This window comes from Callithrix jacchus, chromosome 21 (genome assembly GCF_049354715.1).
Source record: "Callithrix jacchus isolate 240 chromosome 21, calJac240_pri, whole genome shotgun sequence".
Lineage (NCBI taxonomy): Eukaryota > Metazoa > Chordata > Mammalia > Primates > Cebidae > Callithrix > Callithrix jacchus.
The window spans coordinates 47,640,124-47,665,954 of record NC_133522.1 but is presented as its reverse complement, the minus strand read 5'-3'; the positions used below and the strand labels follow the sequence as shown (position 1 = coordinate 47,665,954).

General features: G+C 52.8%; 1 protein-coding gene across 1 annotated transcript in view; it reads left to right on the top strand.

Annotated features, from left to right (window-relative positions):
• The window catches only part of PRDM15 (PR/SET domain 15), an 84,728-nt gene that overhangs the window by 16,093 nt on the left and 42,804 nt on the right, over positions 1 to 25,831 (top strand). Inside the window, 5 exon segments of the mRNA XM_035282801.3 lie at positions 8,148 to 8,193; positions 8,834 to 8,927; positions 11,097 to 11,250; positions 13,466 to 13,718; positions 21,456 to 21,557. Coding sequence (XP_035138692.2) covers positions 8,157 to 8,193; positions 8,834 to 8,927; positions 11,097 to 11,250; positions 13,466 to 13,718; positions 21,456 to 21,557 — 640 coding nt within the window. The 5' untranslated portion in view covers positions 8,148 to 8,156.

Sequence of the window (25,831 nt, the reverse complement as noted above, 5' to 3'; positions counted from 1 at the left end):
AGTGCTGCAGCCTCTCCCAAAAACAGCCTGTCAGTTTATTAAAACCGAAGCATCCTGCTGACAGATGGCCCAGTCACTGCACCCTTGGGTGTTTATCTCAGAGAAATGAAAACTTAGTACAAAAAACCTGTACACGATTGCTCCTGACAGCTTTATTTGTAACAGCCCCATGTGGAAAGAAAACCCAGGTGTCCTTCTGTGTGAGTGAATTGCTAAACAAATGGTAATGCAAATGAGCCACGGAATATTATTCAGCAATAAAAAGGAATGAGCTTGTGATAGAGGCAGCTTCCTGGAGGGATCTCCAGGGTGTTATTCGAATTAGAAAAAGCCTATCTCAAAAGTCACAGGCTATCTCATTTATATGACTTTTTTTCTTTTTTTTGAGACAGAGTCTCGCTCTGTCACCTCTGCCTCCCAGGTTCAATTGATTCTCCTGCCTCAGCTTCTCGAGTAGCTGGGACTACAGGCACCTGCCACCATGCCTGGATAATTTTTGTGTTTTCAGTATAGACAGGGTTTTGCCCTGTTGGCCAAGCTGGTCTTGAACTCCTGATCTCAGGTGATCCACCTGCTTTGGCCTCCCAAAGTGCTGGGATTACAGGTGTGAGCCACCCCACCCAGCCTATACAACATTTTTGAAATGACAGAAGTGTAGAGATGGAGAACATTATCTCCAGACATTTGTCTTTTAAAATTGTGACGCTTTCATTTCCAAATATTTCAAAACCAGCTTTTTCTAAACCTCCTCAGCCGTTGCAGGTCACATTAGTAAATAATCTTTAAACTGCTTTTCAAGCTAGGCACAATGGCCCATGCCTGTGCTCCCAGCTCTGCGGGAGGCTGAGGCAGAAGGCTCACTTGCACCCAGGAGTTTGGGGCCATAGTGCTATGTTCACACCGGTGAAAAACCACTGCGCTCCGGCCTGGGCAACAGTGAGACCCTGTCTCTTAAACATTTGTTTCACCTGTTCTGCTCAAGTGTGTAGAGCCTCAGCTCTTCCTGGGGGAACAGGAACATCTGCCCCAGCCCTGGGGAAGACTGAACGGAGATGGTCAGCGCTAGAGTAGGAAGGAGTTTTGTCTTAACTCTTCAATGTTAAGAGGTATGGCTGTGGGCGCAGCGGAGGCCCCTTACCGCTGCCTTCTGCAGGGTCCCTCTGTCTGAATAGAACATCTGTGCAAAATGCAGCTAGTCAGTGAGGTTTCTGTGCTTTCTGAGCTGAGGGTGTCGGGCGTCTCCCCACATCTCAGAGCTCAGCACAGAAAGGCGTCCCCGCTCCCTCCGCCCCTGCCTGGGGAGGTCACCCTCCCAGGTGAGCAGGTTGTGGTTGAACCTGGCTGGGCACAGCCATCTGGTAACAACAGAAAGTTCACATTCCTTGTTCTAGACCTTCCCGCTCTGCACTGAGAAGTGAGTGAGTAGGGTCTCCCCAGGGAGCAGAGGCGTTCTGCTGGCTTCTCCCCAGAAGTCAGGGGGTCCAGATCTGGGTTCCACTGGCCCTCTCCCGTTTCCCCGTGCAGGCCCCGGTCACATCCTCTGTTGTGTGGCGTGTGTGGAAGGGGAGAAGCTCTGTGTTCGTTCTGCTGCCCCAGCTGAGCAGCCCTTCAACACCGCGCGGCCGTGGCAGGCGCCCCGCGAATATCTGGACGGGAAGTGGGTGCCGTTTTCTTTGCGCTGATAAGGTGTGCTTGCGGTGCCAGGCAGTGTCCTGAAAAGCTGCAGATTCCAAGAGCAGCATGGGTGGCTTGCAGGATTTCTCCAGCAGCACAGGCTTTGTTTGAAGGTTCTTGCAAGTACATTGAAGCTCGAAAGCCACAGCCGGGCTTTGTGTCGAGTGCAGGGAAGGCAGTGGCCTGGCCAAAGCAGACCAGGGCGGTCCCTGGAGGCCGCTAAGGAGAAAGACCCCAGGCCGAGGCTGCCTCCTGCTGTGGGCCGGGGATGTCAGAGGCCACGCGCAGGCCGTTGTGGTAGCGTTGGAACCTTGCACCTAGCACCTGTAAATATCGAAAAAAATGATATAAAAGTTTAAAATCATTTTTATATGAAACATGTAAAATTTGTCTTCAGATATTAGTGCTAATCTAACCAAACTTTTGAACTTTCTTGGCATAACTTGTGCAAACAAAGCATTGGAACTTTCCAAGCACTTTCAATTATCTGGAAGTGAAGAAGGTGTCAGGTCATGAGATTTATCAGGGCTGTCCCATACATAGGGTGCTACACACAAAGTACATAAGAACTGAACAGAGGGAGTGGGTGGAAAAATCGGTTTTAAGCTTCTGTCTTTCATGGTTAAAGATCTAGTAGATGCTGGGCGTGGCGGCTCATAGTGGTAATCCGAAGTCGGAGGCTGAAGCAGGAGGATCACTTGAGGCCAGGAGTTTGAGACCAGCCTGGCCAACTTAGTGAGACCAACTCTCTACAAAAAATTTAAAAATTGGCTGGGCGTGGTGGTGTGTGCCTGTAGCCTCAGCTACTTGAGAGGCTGATGCTGGAGGATTGCTGGAGGCCATGAGTTTGAGGCTGTTGTGAGCTGTGACGGCACCATTATATTCCAGCTTGGGTGACAGAGCAAGACCCTGTCTCAATATAAAATGAAAGAAAATAAATCTAGTAGAAAAAACAGACTGGGTACATAACATTATGTGACAGCTGAGATAGTGGTTTGGGAAGAGCCAACTTCTTGGGGGGATCACAGAGGAGGTGAGAGTAATAGAAGGGAGGAAGCTGTCTAGGAGGGTGAGGTTAGGGCTCTGTCCCTTGGTGGGACCTCCATGGTGGACTGAGGGGATGTGGCCATGCCTGGGGTGTATTGAGGGTGCACCAGGAAGTGGCCGATTATCTTATCAGACAGTCTGTTCCATGTGCCAGTGCCAACGAAGGTCCAAGTATTTTTTTTTTTTTTTTTTTTTTGAGACAGAGTCTCACTCTGTTGCCCAGGCTGGAGTGCTGTGGCACGATCTCAGCTGACTGCAACCTCCACCTCCCGGGTTCAAGCGATTCTCCTGCCTTACCCTCCTGAGTAGCTGGGATTACAGGCATGCACTACTGCGCCCAGCTAATTTTTGTATTTTTAGTAGAGATGGGGTTTCCCCATGTTGGCCAGGATGGTCTCGATCTCTCGAGCTCACGATCTGCCTGCCTCAGCCTCCCAGGGTGCTGGGATTACAGGCGTGAGCCACCGCACCCGCTGGGTCCAAGTGTATTCTGCTGTGCAAGGCTGCCACAGGTCTTGCCCTCTTGGCCCTTGATGTGTGGTGGGAGAGACATGAGATCAGTAACACACAGTCATGGCTACACCGTGAAAGCTGTGGGGGAAATCACAGAGCGCTTTTAGAAAATGCGCCTCGCTTTGGACAGGTGGATCAGGGAGACCCCCCCACCCCCGCCCCAAGAAGTATCGTGAAGCTAAGACTGAGGAGTGAGCAGCCTTTGCAGAGAGGGCTGGAGTGGGTTCCAGCCAGGGGGCGAGCACATGCAAAGGCCCGGAAGCAGGACCCAGCTTGGCGGTTCCTGGAAGTGTGGCTGGAGATGGGGTGGGTGAGGGGCGGTGAGAAGGCTGCCAAGAAAGCAGGGCCTGGTCATGTGCAGGAGTTCGGGTTTTGCTCCTGGGACAGTGGGAAGCCAATGACGCTTGAGGCTGGCAGGCGATGTGATTGGATTTATGTTCTCTGCTATGTGGAAGATGGGTTGGCGGCCTGGGCAGAGGGGGAAGAGTTACCTGGAGACCCTTGCGGCCTTACAGGTGGAGAAAGCGGGCTGTGGCCAAGGGAGGTAGTAGCGGGGGATGCAGGTGGAGTGGGTGTGAGGGCGGGTGTGAGAGGGAGGCTAGAGAGGTCCTGGGGGTTCCGGGTCTCTCTGACAACCATGTCCCAAGATGGAGGAGGTGGGGGCAGAGTGACGTCGTCAGGGGAGCCAGGACAGCCCAGAGGTTTACTTTTGACATGTGGGTTTTTGGGTTGGCTGATGCCTTTTGAATGAAGATGCAAATGGATTTCCTTTTATAGATTGCAGTTTTGGTGACAAGTTTAAAACTGTACCTAGCCCTAGAGCCCAAAGATTTTCTCTGTTTTTCTAAGTTCTATTATTATTTGATATTTCATGTGTTCAGGCTATGATCCATTTTGAGTTAATTTTCTAATGAGTTATGAGGTTATGGTTTATTTTTTCCCTGTGGGTGCCCAGTTGCTCCAGTGCCGTCTGTTGAAATGGCTGCCCTTCCTCACTTGGATGGTCTTTGTACAAAATGTAGGCTGGGCGCGGTGGCTCACTCCTGTAATCCCAGCACTTGGGGAGGCTGAGGTGAGCAGATCATGAGGTCAAGAGATCGAGATCATCCTGGCCAGCATGGTGAAACCCCATCTCTACTAAAAATACAAAATTAGTCTGGCATGGTGGCATGCGCCTGTAGTCCCAGCTACTCGGTAGGCTGAGGCAGAAGAATCGCTTGAACCCAGGAGGCAGAAGTTGCAGTGAGCCGAGATCATGCCACTGCACTCCAGCCTGGTGACAGAGTAAGACTCTGTCTCAAAAAAAAAAAAAAAAAAAAAAAAAGCCTTGGGAATGTTTGTTTAGGTCTGTTTCTGGGTTGTCTGTTCTGTTCCCTCGATCTCTGTCCACCGTCTCACCAGTACCCAGGTTTTCATTACGGCAGCTTGATAATTCAGTTTGAAGTCAGGTAGACTGAGTCTCTCGCTTCAGCCTTCTTTTTCTAAGTTGTTTTTAGCAGTTGTCTTCACTGAGCGTTCCGTGTAAGGAACATTTGCCTGCAGTCACCCCTCATTTCCCGTTTACCACCAGGTTAGATGCAGATGGTCCTGGGCTGAGCTGAATTGACGTTTGTGATAAGTTGGGTTTCCTGATGTTATTGCCGTGGTCTTCCTGCGATAGCAGTTGTGCTTAGTTAGTTTTTGTCGTAGTAGACGTATACATTTTAAAGAGATTTCAGGCAAAGTAGTGGATCTCAGACTTGGGCTGCACCGAACCTCCCAGAGGGCTTTGCAAGCAGAGTGCAGGGCCCTTGGCAGAGCCTGATTCAGCAGGTGTGTGGGTGGGGGGCAAGGATTGCACTTCTGAGATGCTCCCAAGCAATGCTGTCACTGCGGTTCCTGATCCAGGGGCCTCATGTTGAAATCACTGATGTAAGGTAAGCCTTCCCAGGACTCTTCCCACGGGGGATCTTGCACTTTTTTTTTTTTTGAGATGAAGTCTCACTCGGTCGCCCAGGCTGGAGTCCAGTGGCACAATCTCAGCTCACCGCAACCTCCGCCTCCCGGTTTCAAGCGATTCTCCTGCCTCAGCCTTCCACGTAGCTGGGATTATGGGCACACGCCACCATGCCTGGCTTGTTTTTGTACTTTTAGTAGAGATGGGGTTTCACCATGTTGTCCAGGCAGTTCTCGAACTCCTGACCTGAAGCGGACCACCTGCCCCCGCCTCTCAAAGTGCTGGGATTACAGGTGTGAGCCCCGCGCCTGGCTGCTATCTCGAACTTCGAGTTCTTTTTTCCTCTGCTTTTTCCTGAAACTACTTCCTGAGTGCCTTATTCTGGGGCGTCTCGCGTGCCTTAGAGGTCTGGAGACCACACTTCCTCTCTATAAAGACTCTCGGAGTGTTAAAGGGATTTTTGCCAAGACAGCAAAGACTTTGAAGATGCTCCATTACTCAGGCCTGATCAGCAGCCCAGGGTGGCCGTGGTCTCTGATACTGAGCCGTGAGGAGTGGTTTTAGAGAGGCCACATTTTGGGGACCAGGTGCTGCTGATCAGGACCCTTATTGCCATGACTCAGACATTCACATACAATCAGAGTGAGCACAGGAGGCCGAAACCCCGCTCTCCTGCTCCCCCCGCCCCTCTTTTCTGGGTTTCCTCTCTCAGCAGCTCCACCCAGAGGGGACCTTCTTTCGGGACACCTGGAGGTGTGGGCAGTCTGTGAGAGGTGCAGGCCAGAGGCAGGGTCTGCCCCTGGGAGAGGCGGCCACGCCAGGCCTCAGGGTATTCACCCAGGCTCCTGGTAAGCAAGGCCGGGATGACTTCCCTCCATTCTCCCACTCCGATTCCAGTCACTTGTTGGGACTCTGTATTCTGCGGTGATCTGACCACAGTGTGGGTCCCTCTTAAAGTCTGCTGTTCCCATTGACCGAGCTCCGGTCTGTGAGTGGCATGGGTTCCTGCAGGGGCACACAGGTCCTAGACCTCCAATAGCACAGCAGCAACTCATGAAAGCGTGCCCTCCCCCCGCCCCTGCCCCAGCGCTGCTTCTGCCCTTTGTTCCTATTCATTTCCTGCTCACGGCCCAGCTGAACCCCATCCCAGACTGGTCCCTATTCAGGCAGAGGTGCTTATCCACAGGAACTGGGGCAGGCAAGGCAGGATGCTGCTGTGAAACTGAGTGAGACTTGCCAGGGCTGCATGTGACGCCTTTGAACGTAAATGTGTGCCCCCAGGAGACTTGCCAGGGCTGCATGAGATGCCTTTGAACGTAAATGTGTGTTCCCAGGAAAAGAAGATACACTGCTGTTTTGGGAGAAAATTTCACCCTGGTTATTTCTGGCATCTTAAGGGCAAATTGGCACTCTCTGTCATCTGCCTCACGTCCTTACAGCTAACTCACTCCTAACTTGAAGTTTTCAACCCCACACTGCTCTCACACATGCATGTTCAGTGACTCAGTTTCCATAGAGGCTTTGCATGGTCTGCCTTTCACCCTTCAAGCTGCTGGGGATGAGCTGGGTGCAGAGCGTGTTGGAATCAGCATTCAGGAAGTGCCAGCGTGCACGCTTCCCTAAACCACCCAGCAGCGGGCATCAGAGAAGCAGGATGCAGGAAGGAAGTGCTGGTGGGCACAGTTGGGGATGGGGGTGGGCAGAGGAGGAATGATTATTTGGTAGTACATACTGTGTGTGTCTCACTTTATGTTCCCCCAAACTGCATGAGGTGGGTGTTTTTATTTCCGCTTTACAGCCCAGGAATGTGAAGCCCCAGAATGAATGGCGTCTAGATCACCCTGTGAATGTGTGTGGGGGGGTGTCACTTTGTGCTCATCTGCCCAACGTGCAAGCGTTTGCTGCATCTGATAACAGCTTACGTGGGAGCACAAGAGTCCTCCACAATGGCACGTGTCGAATTAGTCCCCAGAGAAATGTGTGTGTACGGGCACCAGGCCTATGTTAGGAGCTGAAGAGAAAAGGTTACATTAGACATACCTGCCCTTGAGGAAGTCACGGCTCAGGGGGTAGGGAGGAAAGAAGTGACAGCTGGCTTTTTAAAATGGTGACACAGGCGGGCACGATGGCTTGTGCTATAATCCCAGCACTTTGGAAGACTGAGGTTGGAGGATCGGTTGAGCCCAGAAGTTTGGGACCAGCTGGAGCTGTAGTGACACCCTGTCTCTACAAAAAATTAGTGGGTACTTGGGAGGCTGAGGCAGGAGGGTTGCTTGAGCCCAGCAGGCAGAGGCTGTAGTGAGCTGTGATCACACCACTGCACTCCAGCCTGGGAGGTAGAGCAAGACCCTGTCTCCAAAAAAGCTGATACATTTGTTTTAAAAATGGAAATTGATGGCTAATATGAAAAGGCGAAAGTCTGAGTTTATGAGGCTACTCAAATTCATTGCTTTTATTAAAAATAATATTATTTGAGGTGAGAAGGTGTTTCAGTGACCCCAGCCCTATCCCATAATAAGAGGAGACCTCACTGTGTGCTCTCTGTAGAGTACCACATAAGTGCCCTATACCAGCTGGAGAAGGCCTTGGTATGAGTTATCTTAAGCATTATTTTGGTAAGAGGCTGGGCACAGTGGCTCACACCTATAATACCAGCACCTCGGGAGGCCCAGGCAGGTGAATCACTGGAGGCCAGGAGTTCGAGACCAGCTTGCCCAGTATGGTGAAACCCTGTGTCTATTAAAAGAACAAAAATTGGCTGGGTATAGTGGCAGGCACCTGGAGTCCCAGCTACCTGGGAGGCTGAGGAAGGAGAATTCCTTGAACTTGGGAGGCAGAGGTTGCAGTGAGCCGAGATTGTTCCACTGCACTCCAGCCTGGGTGACAGAGGGAGCTCAATCTCAAAGAAAAAAAAAAAAAAACCAAAATTATTTTGGTAAGAGCTTGTCATTAATGAGATTCTCTCGTGTCCTGACAGGTGTCAGCGATGGCTGAAGATGGGAGTGAAGAGATCATGTTCATCTGTAAGTGACCCATGGACCTGTCCGAGACCGGCCCTATGTCATAGCAGCACACGGGCATGGCGCTTGCTGTCTGGGCAAAGCCACATCCACATTTGGTTTTCATAATATAGAAAAGCTATGGATTTATAATTTCCCTGTGAAACATGATTTATTTCATGAGCGGTGCACTATAGGGGTGTGGTTTTAACAGGATCGCCCTTCTCAGAACTGCTGGCAGAGGGCACATTGCAGGGGGTAGCACATGGTCCAGAAAAGTAATCCAGGGCTAAGGAGGAGGGAAGTTACATTTATCACGAACGCATTAACATGGGCTGTTTTCACTTATGCTCATTCTTTGGGGAGGGTCTTGCTTTGCGTCACCGTGGGGTGACCGTGCTCGATTTGAGGTGTGTGGCGGAGCTGGAGCTTTCCCTGGGCACGTGTCCCACGTTTGCACTCCTCATGTGTGCATGAGCGCCGACGGAGGCCGTGGGGACACAGGCCTCGTGCCATCCGATGCCCCCTCCCTGGCTTGTCTTTGCACTGTTGGCATCTTCAGCTCTAGGTCACCCTCACAGGGCCGGGGTCCCCATTTCCCAGCTTTGTGTTCTTCGGGTGTCTCCCTCCCTGGGTGCTCTGATGTTCAGATGTCTGCTTGCAGGGTGTGAAGACTGCAGCCAGTACCACGACTCCGAATGTCCCGAGCTGGGCCCAGTGGTCATGGTCAAAGACTCCTTTGTGTTAAGCAGGGCAAGGTGAGTGACCGCCGTGAGCTGCTTCCACGGTCCCGGGCCTGTCATTATGCCAGCTGTGACTTCGCAGGCGCATAGAGGCCTTTGTGTCTGCAGACAGGGAGGAAGGAGCACGAGGGAGAACAGAGGCACTCCGAGTGAGGGCCAGCAATTTCCCTCCCACCATGAACGAGCAGCCTCTCTGCTGGGATGCACCAAAACACGTGCTTCAAAGCTCCAGAGTGAGTTTCTCTGATCCACTTCCGGGTTCTTAGGAGCCCAGCTGTTCCTGACTCAATGTGGAGGCTGCAGGAGAGCGGACTGGATCAGGTGGTCGATGTGACAAGCACCAGTGGTCAAGCTGAGGTCTGCTCGTCGGCTTCTCTGTGCATTCCAGGTCTCAGCCTGCCAGCGGACACATGCACACTCAGGCGGGAGGGCATGCGGGGTCATGAGAACAGGCACAGGGCTGACCCACAGCAGCTTCTGGAAGCAGCCCCTGCAGGCCTGTTGGCTCAGTGGGCAGCAGCTGCCCTGTCGTTCCACCCTCACCCGCGGGGGCTGTGCCTAGGGCAGTCCAGGGCAGGTGGGCTTGGACAAGGCGCTCTCCGTTCCTCGGTGGCCTCTGTAAACGGAAGAGAACGCTGGCTCCCGTGCGGTGGCCGTGGCGTCGTAGGTGGCAGTACCTGGTGTGTGTTGCTGCTGCGAAGGTGGTCGTCCTCTCTTCAGGACTGTTACCAGGAGCCTCCCAACTGCCCTCAACACCGTTCGTTTATTTTTTTCTTAGTGTGACTCAAAGAGATTTGTGTTTTGGCCTCAAGTAGAGAGCGCATCCACCCCCTCTTCCCCAGAACCTCAGGGGCTGCCTGTCGCCCATGAATATTCAGCTGAAACTCCTGGTCCTGAAGTCAGGCCCTCTGTGCTGGATTCTCGTCTCAATGGCCTCCTGCCCACCCTGAGGGGCCTGTGCGCTGGGTACCCCATGCCCACCTCAGTCTGAGGGGCCTGTGCGCTGGGCACCCCATGCCCGCCTCAGTCTGAGGGGCCTGTGCACTGGGCACCCCATGCCCGCCTCAGTCTGAGGGGCCTGTGTGCTGGGCACCCCATGCCCGCCTCAGTCTGAGGGGCCTGTGCGCTGGGCACCCCATGCCCTCCTCTGTCCGAGGGGCCTGTGCGCTGGGCACCCCATGCCCTCCTTTGTCCGAGGGGCCTGTGTGCTGGGCACCCCATGCTTGCCTCTCCGAGGGGCCAGTGCACTGGACACCCCATGCCCGCCTCTCTCCGAGGGGCCCGTGTGCTGGGCACCCCATGCTCGCCTCTGTCCTGGACATGTCCTGGGCTCGTTCCAACTTCTGTACCTTCCTCCCCAGACCCCGTCCCTGCCATTCTTCCACTTCAGTTTAAGAGGTTACCTCCTCAGTGAAACTGACCCGCTCCACTTGGCTGGAAACCCTTTTTGGTATTTAGTTGGCGTCTTTCTCGGGGTGCTCTCCACGCAGCTCCTCAGTAGCAAGTTCCCTGTGGTCTGCCCTCCATCACTGGACCCCACACCAGTCTGACCCTGTTCTGTCTCATAGCAGCCCCACCAGGGAGGCACCTGTTGGCACTGTCTTTCCCACGGGGAGTTAAACCCGCCCTTCCGTAACCAGCCCCACCGTGGCGTGCTCTGGGTGACTCTCACCAGGGCCTTGTGGTCGGCCTCGTGTAGCTAAGGCCACAAGATTATGGCTCCATTGCCACAGCCCGAGGGTGTCTTTACAACCTCGGCCTCAGTCCTCATTCGGCACCTATTAGGAAGGCTCCTGTGTTGTGTTTCGGTTTTTTTTCTTTGATACCGGGTCCTGCACTGTCACTCAGGCTACAGTGCAGTGGTGGCCCAGGCTCAGCTCAACTCGTGGGCTCAAGTGATCCTCCTGCCTCAGCCTCCAGAGTAGCTGGGACTACAGGCGCGCACCACCATGCCCCAGCTAATTTTTTGTACTTTTTGTAGACACAGGCTTTTACCACGTTGCCCAGGCTGGTCTCAAACTCCTGGTCTTATGCGATCCTCCCACTGCCCCTGGCCTGGAAGGCTTCTATTTCATCACCTGGAGAATTCCATTTCAGAAGACCCTGGCGCTCAGTGAGAGCGAGCTCTTAGGTTGTGTTAACACGTAGTCCCCGGTGTGAGCACTCTCTTTATTCCATTTCCAGGTCATCCCTTCCTCCCAACTTGGAGATCAGACGGCTGGAAGACGGAGCTGAGGGGGTGTTCGCCGTCACTCAGCTCGTCAAGCGGACACAGTTTGGTCCCTTTGAGTCCAGGAGGGTCGCCAAATGGGAAAAGGAGTCCGCGTTTCCCCTGAAGGTAAAGGCCGTTGCCAGACGGGAGCTGGGGAGCTGGGTGTTAATGGCCTTGTTGTGTGGGAATGGGGGAAGGAACTACTGAGTTTCCATAGTTTAGAAATGCCTTGAAAACAGCTCTAAATATTGTAGGTCTGCTTAGTTTCCAAGAAAATGTTTGTTTTTATATTACAAGGGCATCAATATTAAGTTAGTATTTTGTCATTTCTTTTTGTTTTTCTCTTTTATTTTTTTGAGATGGACGTTTGCTCTTGTTGCCCAGGCTGGAGTGCAGTGGCGCGATCTCGGCTCACTGCAACTTCTGTCTTTCTGGTTCAAGCCATTCTCCTGCCTCAGCCTCCCAGGTAGCTGGGATTACAGGTGCCACCACGCCCAGCTACTTTTTGTGTTTTTAGTAGAGACGGGGTTTCACCATGTTGCCCAGGCAGGTCTCAAACTCCTGACCTCAGGTGACCCACCTGCCTCAGCCTGCCAGAGTGCTGGGAGCCACTGTGCCTGGCCGTATTTTGTCATTTTCAGTTTTGCAGAACATTAAAGAGTGTGTTTAAAACATATGCAGGAGAAACCCCAAAGCTCCACACCTGAACCTTCCGTTGCTATCACAGGCTTTCTGAGGCTGCATCTTGTGGGACTGCATCACTCTGGTCATTTCCATGCCTGTGCACAGCACTTGATAGTTTGCAAAACTCTTTCAAAGGGAAGGTGTTTGTTGAGGCAGTGGCGAGATGTTGGGCATAATACAAAGTTTGGCAGCTCTAAAAAGCACATCACAATGAGTGAGAGAAGACAATGGTTCTCTACTTTTATGTGCATTTAAGAAAACTAAAATGTATGTAAATTGCAAGGCAGGCTCTGGAATACTTAAAAAATGAGCCCTCCGGAAGGCCTGTGAGGCCAGGCGAGGTGGGTTTTTACTGTTCCCCTGCCTGCCCTCAGTGTCCTACCCCAAGCCAGCCAGTCTTTAGAAATATCTGTGAAATAAACAAAGGCGGAACGGGTTGCTAGTCAGCAGACTTTTCTTAGAGACCCTTAAAAGGGATCCGCTTGTTTTAGGACAGGCAGTGGAAGTCAACAAGCTTGGGTTTTTGGAACTCCTTTGAAAGCTGATCTTGGAAGGCAGATTTCAGCAAAAAGGGAAAAAAGGGAAAGACACTTTATTTGTTTACAAAGAGAAAGAAGGGAGGGAGGGAGGGAGGAGAAGGAAGGAAGGGAAAGAAGGAAAGTTTTAAGTTGAAGAAATACGTAGCGGTGCCTAAACCAGCCTCTGAAAGGCCATCAGCCACCTGACTGTCCTTTGCAGCACCTGTCTGGCTGATGTACACAGTTGGTGTGGGTGCAAGGTTGGGGCCAGGCCCCTTTAAAGAAGTCTGTTCTGCCCATTTGGTGGTCTTTCACCTACTCGATTCTGAAGGTCACCGCCTGGCACTGGGTTGTTCTCAGTGCACGCTCCAGCGTTCAGCTCCTGTATGCCCAACAGAGCGAGGGTGCTGCCAGCTGGGAGCACGCCTTCCTCAGCAACTGGGGGTCATTAGCGGATGGCTGTCCCCCGCTCCTGACTCTCGCTGCCAAGGGCTCTGTCCTTAGAGAGGCCTCTCCGGGAAAAGCTTGGGAGAGGGGAGAGCTGTCCTCCCACAGTGAGGGAGAGATCATGGCATTCAGAAAATAAGGAACAAAACCCTCCTATACTCGGGTGGTTGATCTGAACCTCAAAATAGTTAAGTTTCTCTCCCTACTGCCTGCCTGCATTTAATCCATAAAGAAATAGTGGCAGATCTGGAAGTGGAACTCAGTGTCCCAGTTCCCAGTGGGCCGTCTGTGGAGCCTACGTGTCCCCGTGACACCTGGACTAGGAGCAGAGCTCAGGTGTCCACTGAAAGCCCACCTGCACTAGGACTAGAACCTTGATGTCCCCATGCCCACTAGAACCTGATTAGAACTTGAGTTCTGCACCTGGGCCGTGAGTCACACTCAGGTGACCCAGTGACACATAGACCCGTTGGCTGTGTCTGCTGCTTCCTTTTGCCTGTGACTAATCTGACCTGTTGAAGCCACATGGTCTACCTGTGACCCTCCCACCTCAGCATCCTGTACGGGAGCCCTTCTGGCCTCTGACGTGTCACTGTATAGATGGGTTCCTCAGCACCCGCCCCCCACACGCTGACACGTAGATGGGTAATCTGCCATGTCCCTGGCTTCTTCGTGGGCCGACTCACCCTCAGGTGTTCCAGAAGGACGGACACCCCGTGTGCTTTGACACCTCCAACGAGGATGACTGCAACTGGATGATGCTGGTGCGGCCGGCGGCGGAGGCTGAGCACCAGAACCTGACGGCCTACCAGCACGGCAGCGACGTGTACTTCACCACCTCCAGGGACATCCCCCCGGGCACCGAGCTGCGCGTGTGGTACGCTGCCTTCTATGCCAAGAAGATGGACAAGCCCATGCTGAAGCAGGCCTGCTCTAGCGCCCACGGTATGTGGTGGCCCCTGGTCCCAGGCCCGCCTTCCCTTGTGCCTTGCCGAGGGGTTATGGCCCCCTGGCTCTGTGCTGACCCCATGCCGATGAGGTGGGTTGTGTGGGGCCAGCTGCTGGGATGCAGAGAGTTGGGGGCAGAGAGTCAGGTCTGTCTTTGCGCTTGTTAAACATCCTCGGTGAGTTTGGGCAGGCAGATGTAACACAAGCTGCACATTCGGACAGAGATACATCTGAGAAATGTGTCCTGGGGCGATGTCTTTGTTATTGGAGCACCGTAGAGCGCACTCTCACGATGGCACGGCCCGCTGCGCACCCAGGCCGTATGGTGTAGCTTGCGGTTCTAGGCTGCCAGCCTGTCCAGCATGCAGTGGGCCCTTAACACATGGTGTTTGTCCATGTAAACACAGACCAGGTGATACAGGAAAAGTACTGCATTGTGATCTGGGACCACTGTCGTTGTTATGGTGTGTGACTGCTAAGCTCTGCCCTCGGGGCTACATCCTGTGACTCATCCTCCTGATCCCATGAGGCAGGGCTACTCACCCTGTCTCTGGACAGAGGAGACAGAGCACAGAGAGGTGAAGGAACTGAGCCCAGGTCACAGTGAAGCAGATGAAGAAATCAGGATTGGTCCCTGGCCTCCGGCTCCAGTGCTGCTGCTCACTGTGCAGTGCCTCCTTCTAGATTTCAGGGGAGTGTGTGTGCGTGCACATGTGTATCTGGTGTGCATGTGCGTATCTGTGTGTGTGCCTACATATGTGTATGTGTGTGCATGTGTGTGTCTGCGTGTGCATGTGTGTCTGTGTGTGCACGTACGTGTGCATATCTGTGTGTATGCATACACGTGCGTATCTGTGTGCACGCATGTGCATCTCTGTGTGTGTGTGCCTGTACATGTGCGTATCTGTGTGTGTGCATGTATCTGTGTGTGTGCGTACATGTGCATCTCTGTGTGTGTGTGTGCCTACATGTGCGTATGTGTGTGTGTGTGTGTGTGTGCGTGTATGCGCATGTTCAAAGAAAGCCCTAGTGGACATATGTGAGTGCTCTGCCAAAATCCAGCATTCCTTTGGAAAAGCAAATCACAGTGCCTGTCGACACCACTTCCCCCGAGTGGGCTTGTTGAACTTTCAATCTTTCTCATCCGTGTTGTGGGTCTTTTTGGCGTAGATCCTCCTCATAAAACCTGAAGAAACCATGTGAACTTCCTGATGTTTGATGTCTTCCAACCTGCAAAACATTAATTTCATATGGCAGAAGCTAACACTACCCAGGAGCACACATTATCTGTGGTTGCCATGAAGATTCTTGCTCAAGGGGGAGAAATAGCTATTGACTCTCCTCACCCCCCACGCAAATGACCTTATTCTCACATGACCCTAGTTTCCTTAAATGCAGTGTAATCCAAAATAGTAGCTCCACGGTGTAAGATTCTTCACAGATTTGCAAGGTTTTTATCTGTCCTGTTTGTTAGTATGATTGAGGCTTTGTAAATGCACCTGGTTGTCGCTAATCCCAGGTGGGCAGATAAAATGGAGTGAGGGAGGAGTCCGAAATGGGCTGTGTGTGAGTGTCCCTGGGCTGCGTGGGAGTGTCTCGTGGGAGTGTCCCCGCGCTGTGTGGGAGTGTCCCTGGGCCACGTGGGAGTGTCCCAGCATTGCATGGGAGTGTCCCGGCGCTGTGCTACCCTCGTAAACCACCACCAACCCCAGTGGCTTTCAGGTCAGAAATGTGCCCTCCCACAGTGGTGGAGTCCAGACATCCAGGATCAAGGTGTTAGCAGGACTGGTTCCTTCTGGACACCTGGAGGGAGACTGTCCCGGGCCTCTCCGCAGCCTCTAGTGGCGGCTGGCACAGCAGGCTTTTGCATCCCTTGGCTTGTGGCTGCATGACTCCAGTCTCTACTTGTCTTCTCCCCCATGTCTCTGTGTCCTCTCTACATAAGGCCACCAGTCATTGGATTTAGGCCTTCCCAATCCAGCATGACCTCACCTTAACTTGATGCCATCTGCAAGGATCCTCTCTTAAGGGCTGTAGGTGGGTGTGAATTTCGGGGAGCCACTGTTGAACCCATTATGGGCCCTGCGAGGGCTGGGTGGAGAGGAGCCACTGGGGATGCTGCCGGGGAGTGTCAGTGGGGAGCCAGGAGGGGCGGCTCTCTGCAGGGCCCACAGGGGTGGCAGTGTCCTCTTCCGCCAGGATGGTAAAGGCAGCTAAGTGTACTCAGGGCTTCGCATCCTTCACAGACATGTTTGCAGAAAAAGACTGTGGCTTTGTGGGGAGTTCTTTAAGAGTGAAAGGGACAAAAAGAACTTGGAGAAACCCACTGCTCTTCACCCAGCTGCTCCTAGCCCCACCCTCTTGGCTTTGCCAAAACCAGGTACCTGGCCTGGCCTGGCCTGGCCTGGCCCGGCATCAGAGAGGTCCCTGTGGCAGCACCTACCGGGTCAGGAGCCATTTCCAAGTCCTGTGAGGCTGGGCTCTCCAAGCAGAGCCCAAGGAACTGTGATCATCGGGACCTGTGTCTGGAATTCCTGAAGGCCTAGGCAGCTGGCAGCGCGTGTGCCCACGGCCAGCCCAGACTGCAGCCACGCTGGGGGTGGGGTTCTGAGATGCTGGCCTTGGCCATTTACCTCCAGTCAGTTTGTATCCTGGGTGGCGCCCTCACCACTCTCAAGGCTGAGGTCAAAGCACATGTCATCCCCTCTTACTGAAACCGCAGGTGTTTTGTGCTCATTTCACCTGCCGGAGACCCTTCAGTCTGGAGCTAAGTTTGAAACAACAGATTTAAATGAAGTCAGCCTGGGACTGTGTTGTTCGGTAGAGTCACCTCCTGATTCCAGGGTTTCTAGGGTAATTCCCATTCCTCCCTAAAACCTCTGAGAGCAAAAGGGGACTTCTAATCATTCTACCAGGATGGTCTGCATGAATGGGAACGTATGATCACCTGAGCACAGCGGAACCCTAAACAAAGTTTTTAATGGGGGAATAAACAACTTAGTTCCTCTTAGATTTCAGAAATGCTTTTTAGGATGGTCACTTGTGTTCGGGGACGGATGGCAGTTATTTCTAGAGAAGTAGTGAACATCGCGATTCCTATCCACCCCCTGCTTGGTTGGGTTCCTCCTTTCCTTCCCTTCCCAAGAGAGCCCCTGTTGAGCTCTGGCTTGGTCCTCGAAGTGGCGCCCGCTGCCCTGGTGGACTTTCCCTGGCTCCACCTGCTGGCTGTTCAAACAGCAACCCAGCAGCCACGTCAGCGCCCCTCCCCCAACACACACTGCCTCTCACCCTCTGCCACCTACCTGGCTCCTTCTTCCCTGGAGCCCCTTCTCCCTGAGCCTCTGGGGGTCCCTCTCCAGGCACAGGAGTGCTTCTAAAGCCCTGCCCACCCAGTGCACCCAGGTCCAAGCAGAGTCTGAGTGGCGGTCGAGCACCTCACCAGGCTGAAGCTATGCACTGGAGCCCCACGCTGCCCGCATCTCAGAAATGAATATCTTGATAGGTGACAAGACCTTCGAAGAGAGGCCAGAAGTGTCCAGAAAGCTGGCCCCTTGCATAGCTCTCACCGTTTAGACCGCGAAGGCCTGGAGTTCCTGGGGTAACTAATTCCACTCCTGTTCAGCAACGCGGCCTCTGGGGTGGGCACGTCCAGAGAGAATGCTGCTTCGTGGTGGGAGGACAGGAGCCTTTTGAGACACTGTCCACCTCTGGCCCAGTGGGTGTATGCAGAGCGATGTGAGTGGCTTCCAGGGCCATGGGTGTGCTCCTAGAACCGTGCCGGCGGCCGATGGACCCAGGAGCCGTCTTCCTGTAAATCGCCCAGTGTGGTGGCCCAGTCTTTCCTGGTGAGCAGCAGAGCTCCTAAGACTTACTGACTTAATTCTGTTTCTTCTTTCATTTGCTCTAAACATGCATCTTTGTGTACAAATCTGTCAATTTGCAGATCAGTGGAGGTGTCTTCTAAATACAGAGAAAAGTTTGGTTTTGTACTGAAGGAGCAGTAACACATCCCTTTAAAAGTTACTTATTATTTTTTTCTGGTAGTGGGTTTGCTTTTCTAGTTAGCTCTTTTTCTTTTTTTGTTGTTTTTTGTTGTCGCCCAGGCTGTAGCAGTGGCATGATCATGGCTCATTGCAGCCACGCACCTGGCTCAAGTGATCTTCCCACCTCAGCCTCCCTAGTAGCTGGGACTACAGGTGTGTGCCACCACACCCAGCTATTTTATTTTTATTTTTAGTAGAGATGGGTCTTACTAGGTTGCCTAGGCTGGTCTTGAATTCCTGTATGCAAGCAATCCTCCCACCTCCCAAAGTGCTGGAATTCTAGGCATGGAGCACTGTGCCTGGCCTTATCTTTTTCTTGAGCTCACATTACGATTGATTTTCTTTCTTTACACAAACCTGAACCTGCTGACAGATGGAGGGGGCAGCCCAAGAAGCATCCGGGATCTTCATGGGAGACAGTGTGGAGAGCTGGCAGGGGCCAGGAGCAAGCCATGGGGCACTATGCCAGCAAAGTGTGGTTATGCCACACCTGTCTCCACCAGCCTCTGTTCCCTTTTACACTCGCTCTCTGAGAATCCACTGCTTGAAGAATCCCCACAAGACCGTGGACAAACGGTAATTTCTCACCTTCTCAAACACACACGGGTTCCAAAGAGAGAAAATTTTCCAAGTCATCTTTCTATGAAAAGAGTCAAATATTAACACATTTTATAACTCGGGGAAACTGTAGAGGCGCATATAGCATCACTGTTCTGCCATTTGATGAGCATTTTATCATATTTTTAATTTTTAATTTAATATTTTTGAGACAGAGTCTTGCTCTGTGGCTAAGGCTGGAATGTGGTAGCCTGATCTCAGCTCACTGAGACCTCCACCTCCCGGTTCAAGCAATTCTCTTGCTTCAGCCTCCCAAGTAGCTAGGATTACAGGCATGTACCATCACGCCCAGCTAGTTTTTGTATTTTTAGTCGAAATGGGGTTTCACCCTGTTAGCCAGGCTGGTGTTGAACTCCTGACCTCAAGTGATCCACCTGCCTCAGCCTCCCAAAGTCTTGGGATTATAGGCGAGAACCACCGGACTGGCCCCTGTATTATTTTTAAAACCAGCACTGATGACATGCAGTGAGGCTCAGCTCAGACACTTATTTATTTATTTATTTATTTATTTTGAGACAGAGTCTGGGTCTGTCACCTAGGCTGGGGTGCAGTGGTGTGATCTTGGCTCACTGCAACCTCCACCTCTTGAGTTCAAGAAATTCTTGCGCCTCAGCCTCCCAAGAAGCTGGGCTTAACAGGCGTGAGCCACCACTCCTGGCCAGTTTAGAGACTTTTGAGTGTCTGCCGTTGTGTAAGCTCCATCGAAGCTGAGTTACAGAACTTCATCCTAGGAAGTTGTCTCGTGCTGCCCTGCGGTCAGCCCCCCGCTGGAACATCAGGCTGCTTTCTGTGCCGTAGCCTTGCTGTCCCTTGTTTTAAAACTCTGCATAGCAGAGCTCGAGCTGCGCCTCCTGTCTTACTTCTTGCTTTTCTCTGCAAGCACAGTCTGGCTAAACCACATCTTACGCCTTTTCCCTATTACTGTCTCTGGCGTCACTTTAAAGCTGCATCATGTTAGATTTTGCTGAGATACTTCTCTTTTTTTTTTTGAGACGGAGTTTCACTCTTGTTACCCAGGCTGGAGTGCAATGGTGTGATCTCGGCTCACCACAACCTCCGCCTCCTGGGCTCAGGCAATTCTCCTGCCTCAGCCTCCTGAGTAGCTGGGATTACAGGCACGCGCCACCATGCCCAGCTAATTTTTTGTATTTTTAGTAGAGACGGGGTTTCACCATGTTGACCAGGATGGTCTCGATCTCTTGACCTCGTGATCCACCCGCCTCGGCCTCCCAAAGTGCTGGGGTTAGCGGCTTGAGCCACCGCGCCCGGCGGATACTTCTCTCTTGTTGGATATTTAAGTGATTGGCGGTAAGAGTTGCCTTCTGACTGTTGACTAGTATTTTTTCCTAAGAACTCTTTATCTTTTACAATGAATATTTGGAAAACCCTGAGTTCTTCTGTTGATGAGGAGACAGTCACCATGACAAGTTTTTCTAGTCCTTGTACTTAGCAGCAGAACGCCAAGCTGAAGGGAACTGGTCCTCTGGGGGTTTGGGAGCTGTATTGCTGGAGACAGCGGCCCACATGGATTAGTAGAAACTCCCCCATTGAGAGGTGGTGGCCTCCGGTAACCTGGCCCCTCGTCCTCTTTCTCTGAGACTGACATGCAACTGTTTTTCTCTTTGGAACCTGTGTGTGTTTGGGAAGGCGAGTGAGAAGTGGGGGTTTGGCTGTGATTTCCATTTGTCCTCGATCTTTTGGGATTCTTCAAGCAGGAGATTCTCAGCAAGTGTAAAAGGGAACAGAGCTGGTGGGGACGAGGTGTCCCGGAAAAATTCCCTGCTGGCATGGTGGCCTACCACACTCTTTCTGCTTTTTCTTTATTTTTAGTATGACAGAAAATTTCACACTGCATTCATACCTCTGTCTTGTCGTCTTATGCAAACTCAACATGGATCAGAAAATTTCACCCTGCATTTATACCTCTGTCTTGTCTTATGCAAACTCAGCATGGATCAGAAAATTTCACCCTGCATTTATACCTCTGTCTTGTCTTATGCAAACTCAGCATGGATGCAAACAGGTACAGCGATAATCTGTATGTTCACCTTCCGTTCATTACAACCTTAGTACTAGTTTTGGATATGAAAAGATCCGTGTTTTTTCATAGTGCCAAATGCATGTGCAGTTGTGGTTTTGGTTTTTTTTTAAAGACCCAGGAGTTTGTGTCTGTGAGTGGCTCCTGAAGTTGGCAGTGGGTGATGAGCTTCAGTGCAGGCTGTGTGATTGGAGTGGAAGTGATAGGCAGGGGTCCTGGCCTGGGCTGGCCCACAGGGGCTGCCAGACAAGGTGTGGAGACACTGGGCTGGGCCAGATCATGGCACACTTTCTTGACCCCCCCACCTCAATTTGAGGTTGCACAAGAGCATCAGTGATTTTTTTGTTAAAAGGTGCCTGTAGTTCTCTTTACGGCCAGGTGTGCCCCACATGCCGTGTCCCCTCAGCTTAGCTCTCTCTCCCCAGGTTCCTGTGCAGTGTGGGCTGAGAGACAGAGGTGCTGCCTGGGGTAGTGGCCACCTGCCTCCGGTGCCTGTTTAAGGTCAAATTTAGTAAGATTAAGTCCTTGTTTCCTGGGACACAAGCCACATCTGGTTACCGGCAGCCTTGCTGGATAGCAGCTGGGGCGCACATCCCTCATCCACAGAAAGCTCTGCTGGACAGCGCCGGGCGGGCGCCACTGCCTGGCTGCTTGGGTTCCATTGTCTCTTACTCTATGAGCTGGTGAGAGGCTGAGGAATGACACTTGGCTCTTTAGGATGCACTTACCTCGTGAAGTCCTAGAAGGGACGATTCTGGTCCCCTGGACTGGCTTCTTGGAGGAGTTCACAGTTCTGTGACTGGTGACCCTGCAGCAGGCGTGGCTCTATGCTCGGTTGCCTCATCTGTGAAAAGGGGACAGTTACAGGACTGAATCAGCCACGTGTGTAAGCTCTGAAAACGGTGTCTGTCGTGTGGAGTGATCACGGGCCCGTCAGCTGCTGTCATCCCTGTCATCCCTGACTCCCAGCACACACCTCTTCTCCGACATGAGCTGCTTGGGGGTCACCTTTTTCTCCTCTCATGTCTTTTGAAGCTGCAGGCACCCCAGAAAACAGCGTCCCCATGGAGTCGGAGCCCAGCCAGTGGGCGTGTAAAGTGTGTTCTGCTACCTTCCTGGAGCTGCAGCTCCTCAATGGTAAGGAGGACGTGTGGGGAGTTCTGCCTCTGACTCACACTGTCACCTGTCTGCGCTGTTGGGATGTCCCAAGCTTTGTCCTGTCTGCCCCATTGCCCCACAGTGTAGTCGCCAGAACCAAGGCTCTCTCAGGGTTTGAAGCTTCTGGGCAGCCCCACTCCCGACCCCCGAGCCCGGCAGCCCTCTCTCCTCATTCCTCCTAGCCATGGACGTTGCATTTCTGCTGGGTGTCTTGACTCTGGAGCGCTGGCAGGGGCCAGGAGCCAGCCACGGCATCTCTTGTGCAGTCTTGCCTTTGCTGTCCCTACTTAACACCTGTTTCCACTGCTTCTTTATCCAAAGACATTTTCTTCTTTTTTTGAGACAAGGGTTGGCTCTGTTGTCCAGGCTGGAGTGCAGTGGCATGATCATGGCTCACTGCAGCCTTGACCTCGTAGGCTTAAGCCATCCTCCCACCTCAGCCTCCCGAGTAGCTGGGACCACAGACATGTGCCACTGCGCCCAGTGAATTTTTGGCTATCTTTTTTAGAGACAGCGTTTTCACCATGTTGCCCAGGCTGGCTAAACTCCTGGGCTCAAGTGACCTGTCTGCCTCAGCGCGCCAAACTACTTTGTTTACAGGCGTGAGCCACTGCGCCCAGCCTCAGAACATTTTTACCTGCTCAGGTTGACATAGGAATTTAAGGTGGCCGAGAAAGCATTGCACGTCTTTCCAGCTTCTGCAGTGCTCCGGGAAGTTTCCCTTTCTTTCTCTTAGGGAGCTGATTTTTCCAACGTGTAGTGAAGAAAGACACGAGTCACATAAACCGTGGGGGAATCGCACGGAAAGAGTTTGTGGGCATTTGTCACATGTGGACCATGCTCAGAGGCCTCAGGCCTGGTGGGTTCCAGGCAGTGCAGCTGTGAGGAGTGACTGGGACAGCCACCGTGCCGCCACTGGCAGACTTGAGCTACCTGGTCGCATGTTCCTGAGACATCCTGCTCCTCTTGGCTTCAATGAAGTGGTGAACGTGTCCTTTTGCCCTCTGCTTGGTGAGAAGCATTTTTGGTTTGTCACCAAGACACAGACAGCAGAGTGGCGGCAGTGTTTTCTAGGAGTGCCCTGTTTGTGCAGAGCACACCCGGGACCCAATGGAGACCAGTGGCAGGCACTTCAAAGTGGGAGGGGTGCTGCCAGTGACGGGCGGGAGGGGCGCTGCCTGTGATGGGTGGTCCCCTCCACAGAGCCAGACAGTCATTGGTGCTCATTTGTTTTTCTTCCTGATAACTGGTTTTGAGTGAGGAAAAAAGAAATTCCTTCGTATTTGCAGTCAAATTCTACTTGTATGTCATCAACCACATAAGACAGGGAACTCAGCCTCCCCTTTCAGTTAGGCTGATGGTGACTGGGACCCCTCAGTGCCAGGCCCTCTGGATACTTCCTGTATCAACACCTGGGGTACAACTGTGACCCATTTCAGGGATGAGTAAACAGAGGCAGGAGCCCTGACAGCGCCTGCCCATAGCACGGCTGCCTCAAGGGCTAGAGCCGGGTACTCAGGCGGCCCAGCCTCTGCCCCCTGGATTACCTGAGGGGTCCCGAGCATTCCTTCCCTGTGTCAACTGTGCCTTCTGCTGCAGCCCCTCACTGGGGGTCTTGGGAAAATCCATGGCTCAGGAGCCAAGGACTGGGGAGCAGAGCCCCCAGGAGGGAGAAGACTGAGGAGCAGCCCCAAAGGCCAGCCTGTGATGGGGGCAGGGCTGTACGTGTCCCTGTGAGGGGGAAGGGCTGTGTGTGTCCCTGTGAGGGGGAAGGGCTGTATGTGTCCTTGTGAGGGGGGAGAGGCTGTGTGTGTCCCTGTGAGGGTGGAGGAGCTGTATGTCCCTATGAGGGGGTGGGGCTGTATGTATCCCTGTGAGGGGGGAGGGGCTGTGTGTCCCTGTGAGGGGGTGGGGCTGTGTGTGACCCTGTGAGGGGGGAGGGGCTATGTGTGTCCCTATGAGGGGGTGGGGCTGTATGTGTCCCTGTGATGGGGGAGGGGCTGTGTGTGTCCCTGTGAGGGCGAAGGGGCTCTGTGTCCCTGAGGGGGACGGGGCTGTGTGTGTGTGTGTCCCTGTGAGGGGGGCAGGGCTGTGTGTGTCCCTGTGAGGGGGGCGGGGCTGTGTGTGTCCCTGAGGGGGACGGGGCTGTGTGTGTGTGTGTCCCTGTAAGGGGGGAGGGACTGTGTGTGTGTCCCTGTGAAGGGGGAGGGGCTGTATGTGTCCCTGTGAGGGGGGAGGGACTGTATGTGTCCCTGTGAGGGAGGAGGGGCTGTGTGTGTCTCTGTGAGGGGGGAGGGGCTGTGTGTGTCCCTGTGAGGGGGGCGGGGCTGTGTGTGTCCCTGAGGGGGACAGGGCTGTGTGTGTGTGTGTCCCTGTGAGGGGGGCGGGGCTGTGTGTGTCCCTGTGAGGGGGGCAGGGCTGTGTGTGTCCCTGTGAGGGGGGCGGGGCTGTGTGTGCCCCTGTGAGGGGGACGGGGCTGTGTGTGTGTCCCTGTGAGGGGGGCGGGGCTGTGTGTGTCCCTGTAAGGGGGGCGGGGCTGTGTGTTTCCCCTGTGAGGGGGAAGGGCTGTGTTTCCCCTGTGAGGAAGGAGGTGCTGTGTGACCTCCCTGAGATAGGAGGGGCTGTGTTTCTCATTTTTGGGCTGAGGGGCCTTGGGTGCTCCTCCTGAGGGCAGAGGTGCCACATGCCTCTGTGGGTATCCTCAGGGGACTGGCACTGAGTGCTGTCCCAGAGCCCGATGACCGTAGGGTTTGCAGCAGCCCTCAGAGAAGGGACTTCACTTGGCTGTTTCAGTGCTGCTGTTCTGATGAGGCGAGCGTGTCTGTGTTTGTCTCGTGCCCTCCCGGATCTCATGGGATGTGAAGCCGCCTTTTGTGAGCGGTGTGGGAATGTCGGGAGGGCTGCTGAAGAGGTTCTTAGTTTAGAAGCAAATCTGATTGATTTTTCTTTCAAGTTGGCTAACTTCCGAACCAAACCACCAGTGCTCCGAACTTGAACTTAAACTTACTTTCTTTTTGTTTTTTTATGATACAAGGTCTTGCCCTGTCACCCAGACAGGAGTGTGACGGTGCGATCTTAGCTCACTGCAGCCTCAAACTCGTGGGCTCAAGTGATCCTCTCATTTTCACTTCGCAGGTAACTGGGACTACAGGTGCATGCCAACAGGTCTAATTTTTTAATTAAAAATTTTTATTTTTATTTTTGTACAGATAGTTCTTTCTGTGTTGTTTGGGATCCACAGCAAGGCTGTCTCAGACAGGCCTACATGGCACGGACATTGCCACCCATACTGACGGTGGCCTCGAGCCCAAACATGCGCTGTTTCTGAAAGCGCAGTGCCTCCACTGAAGGGGTAGAACCTGTGTTCTCAGGCCCCATGCAGCCCCACACTGCTCACAGAGCTACGGCACAGACCTGCACTCAGGCAGGAGAGTTGGGGAAAGGAGTGTTTTGGGAAGGTGGGGCTCAGAAGTTAGCAAAACATCACAAGGTTGTTTCCCAGTACCGGATGGCCAGAAAAGATGGCAGACGCCCACTGCCCGTAGGAGACAAGAGAGGATCCTTTGCGGGAAGGGAGCAAAGGGAATGCCCAGGTTGCTGGTGAAGGATATTTTAGCACAAGAGATGCTCCCTAGTTCAGGGATGGATGACTGGTCCAGATTGCAGCAGCAGCACGGGCTTTAGGAAGAATGGCTCGAAAAGGAAAAGAAAAGAAATAGAGCATTACCGGATGTGTTTTTAGAGGAAAGAGTCATACTTCTGACAATTAGTAATATAAACCAAAAAAATCAGCAAATGTTATTAACAACAGGTGAGGTAATAATTAACTCCAGGGAAAACAAAGGTTATATATATACTTTAAAAAAATGAATCACGCTAGGCATGGTGGCTCATGCTTGTAATCCCAGCTCTTTGGGAGGCTGAGGCGGGTGGATCACCTGAGATCAGGAGTCTGAGACCAGCCTGGCCAACATGGCAAAACCCCGTCTCTACTAAAAATACAAAATTTAGCTGGGCGTGGTGGTGCGCGCACCTGTAGTCCCAGCTACTTGGGAGGCTGAGGCCGGAGAATCACTTGAACCTGGGAGGCAAGGGTTGTAGTGAGCAGAGATCACACCATTGCATTTCATCCTGGGCGGCAGAGTGAGACTTCATCTCAAAAAAAACAAAAGCAAAAACAAATCAGTAAACATATATTGGTGCAGTTGTGAATACATTTTTCTGGTCGTAATTATGTAAATACTGATTATTGG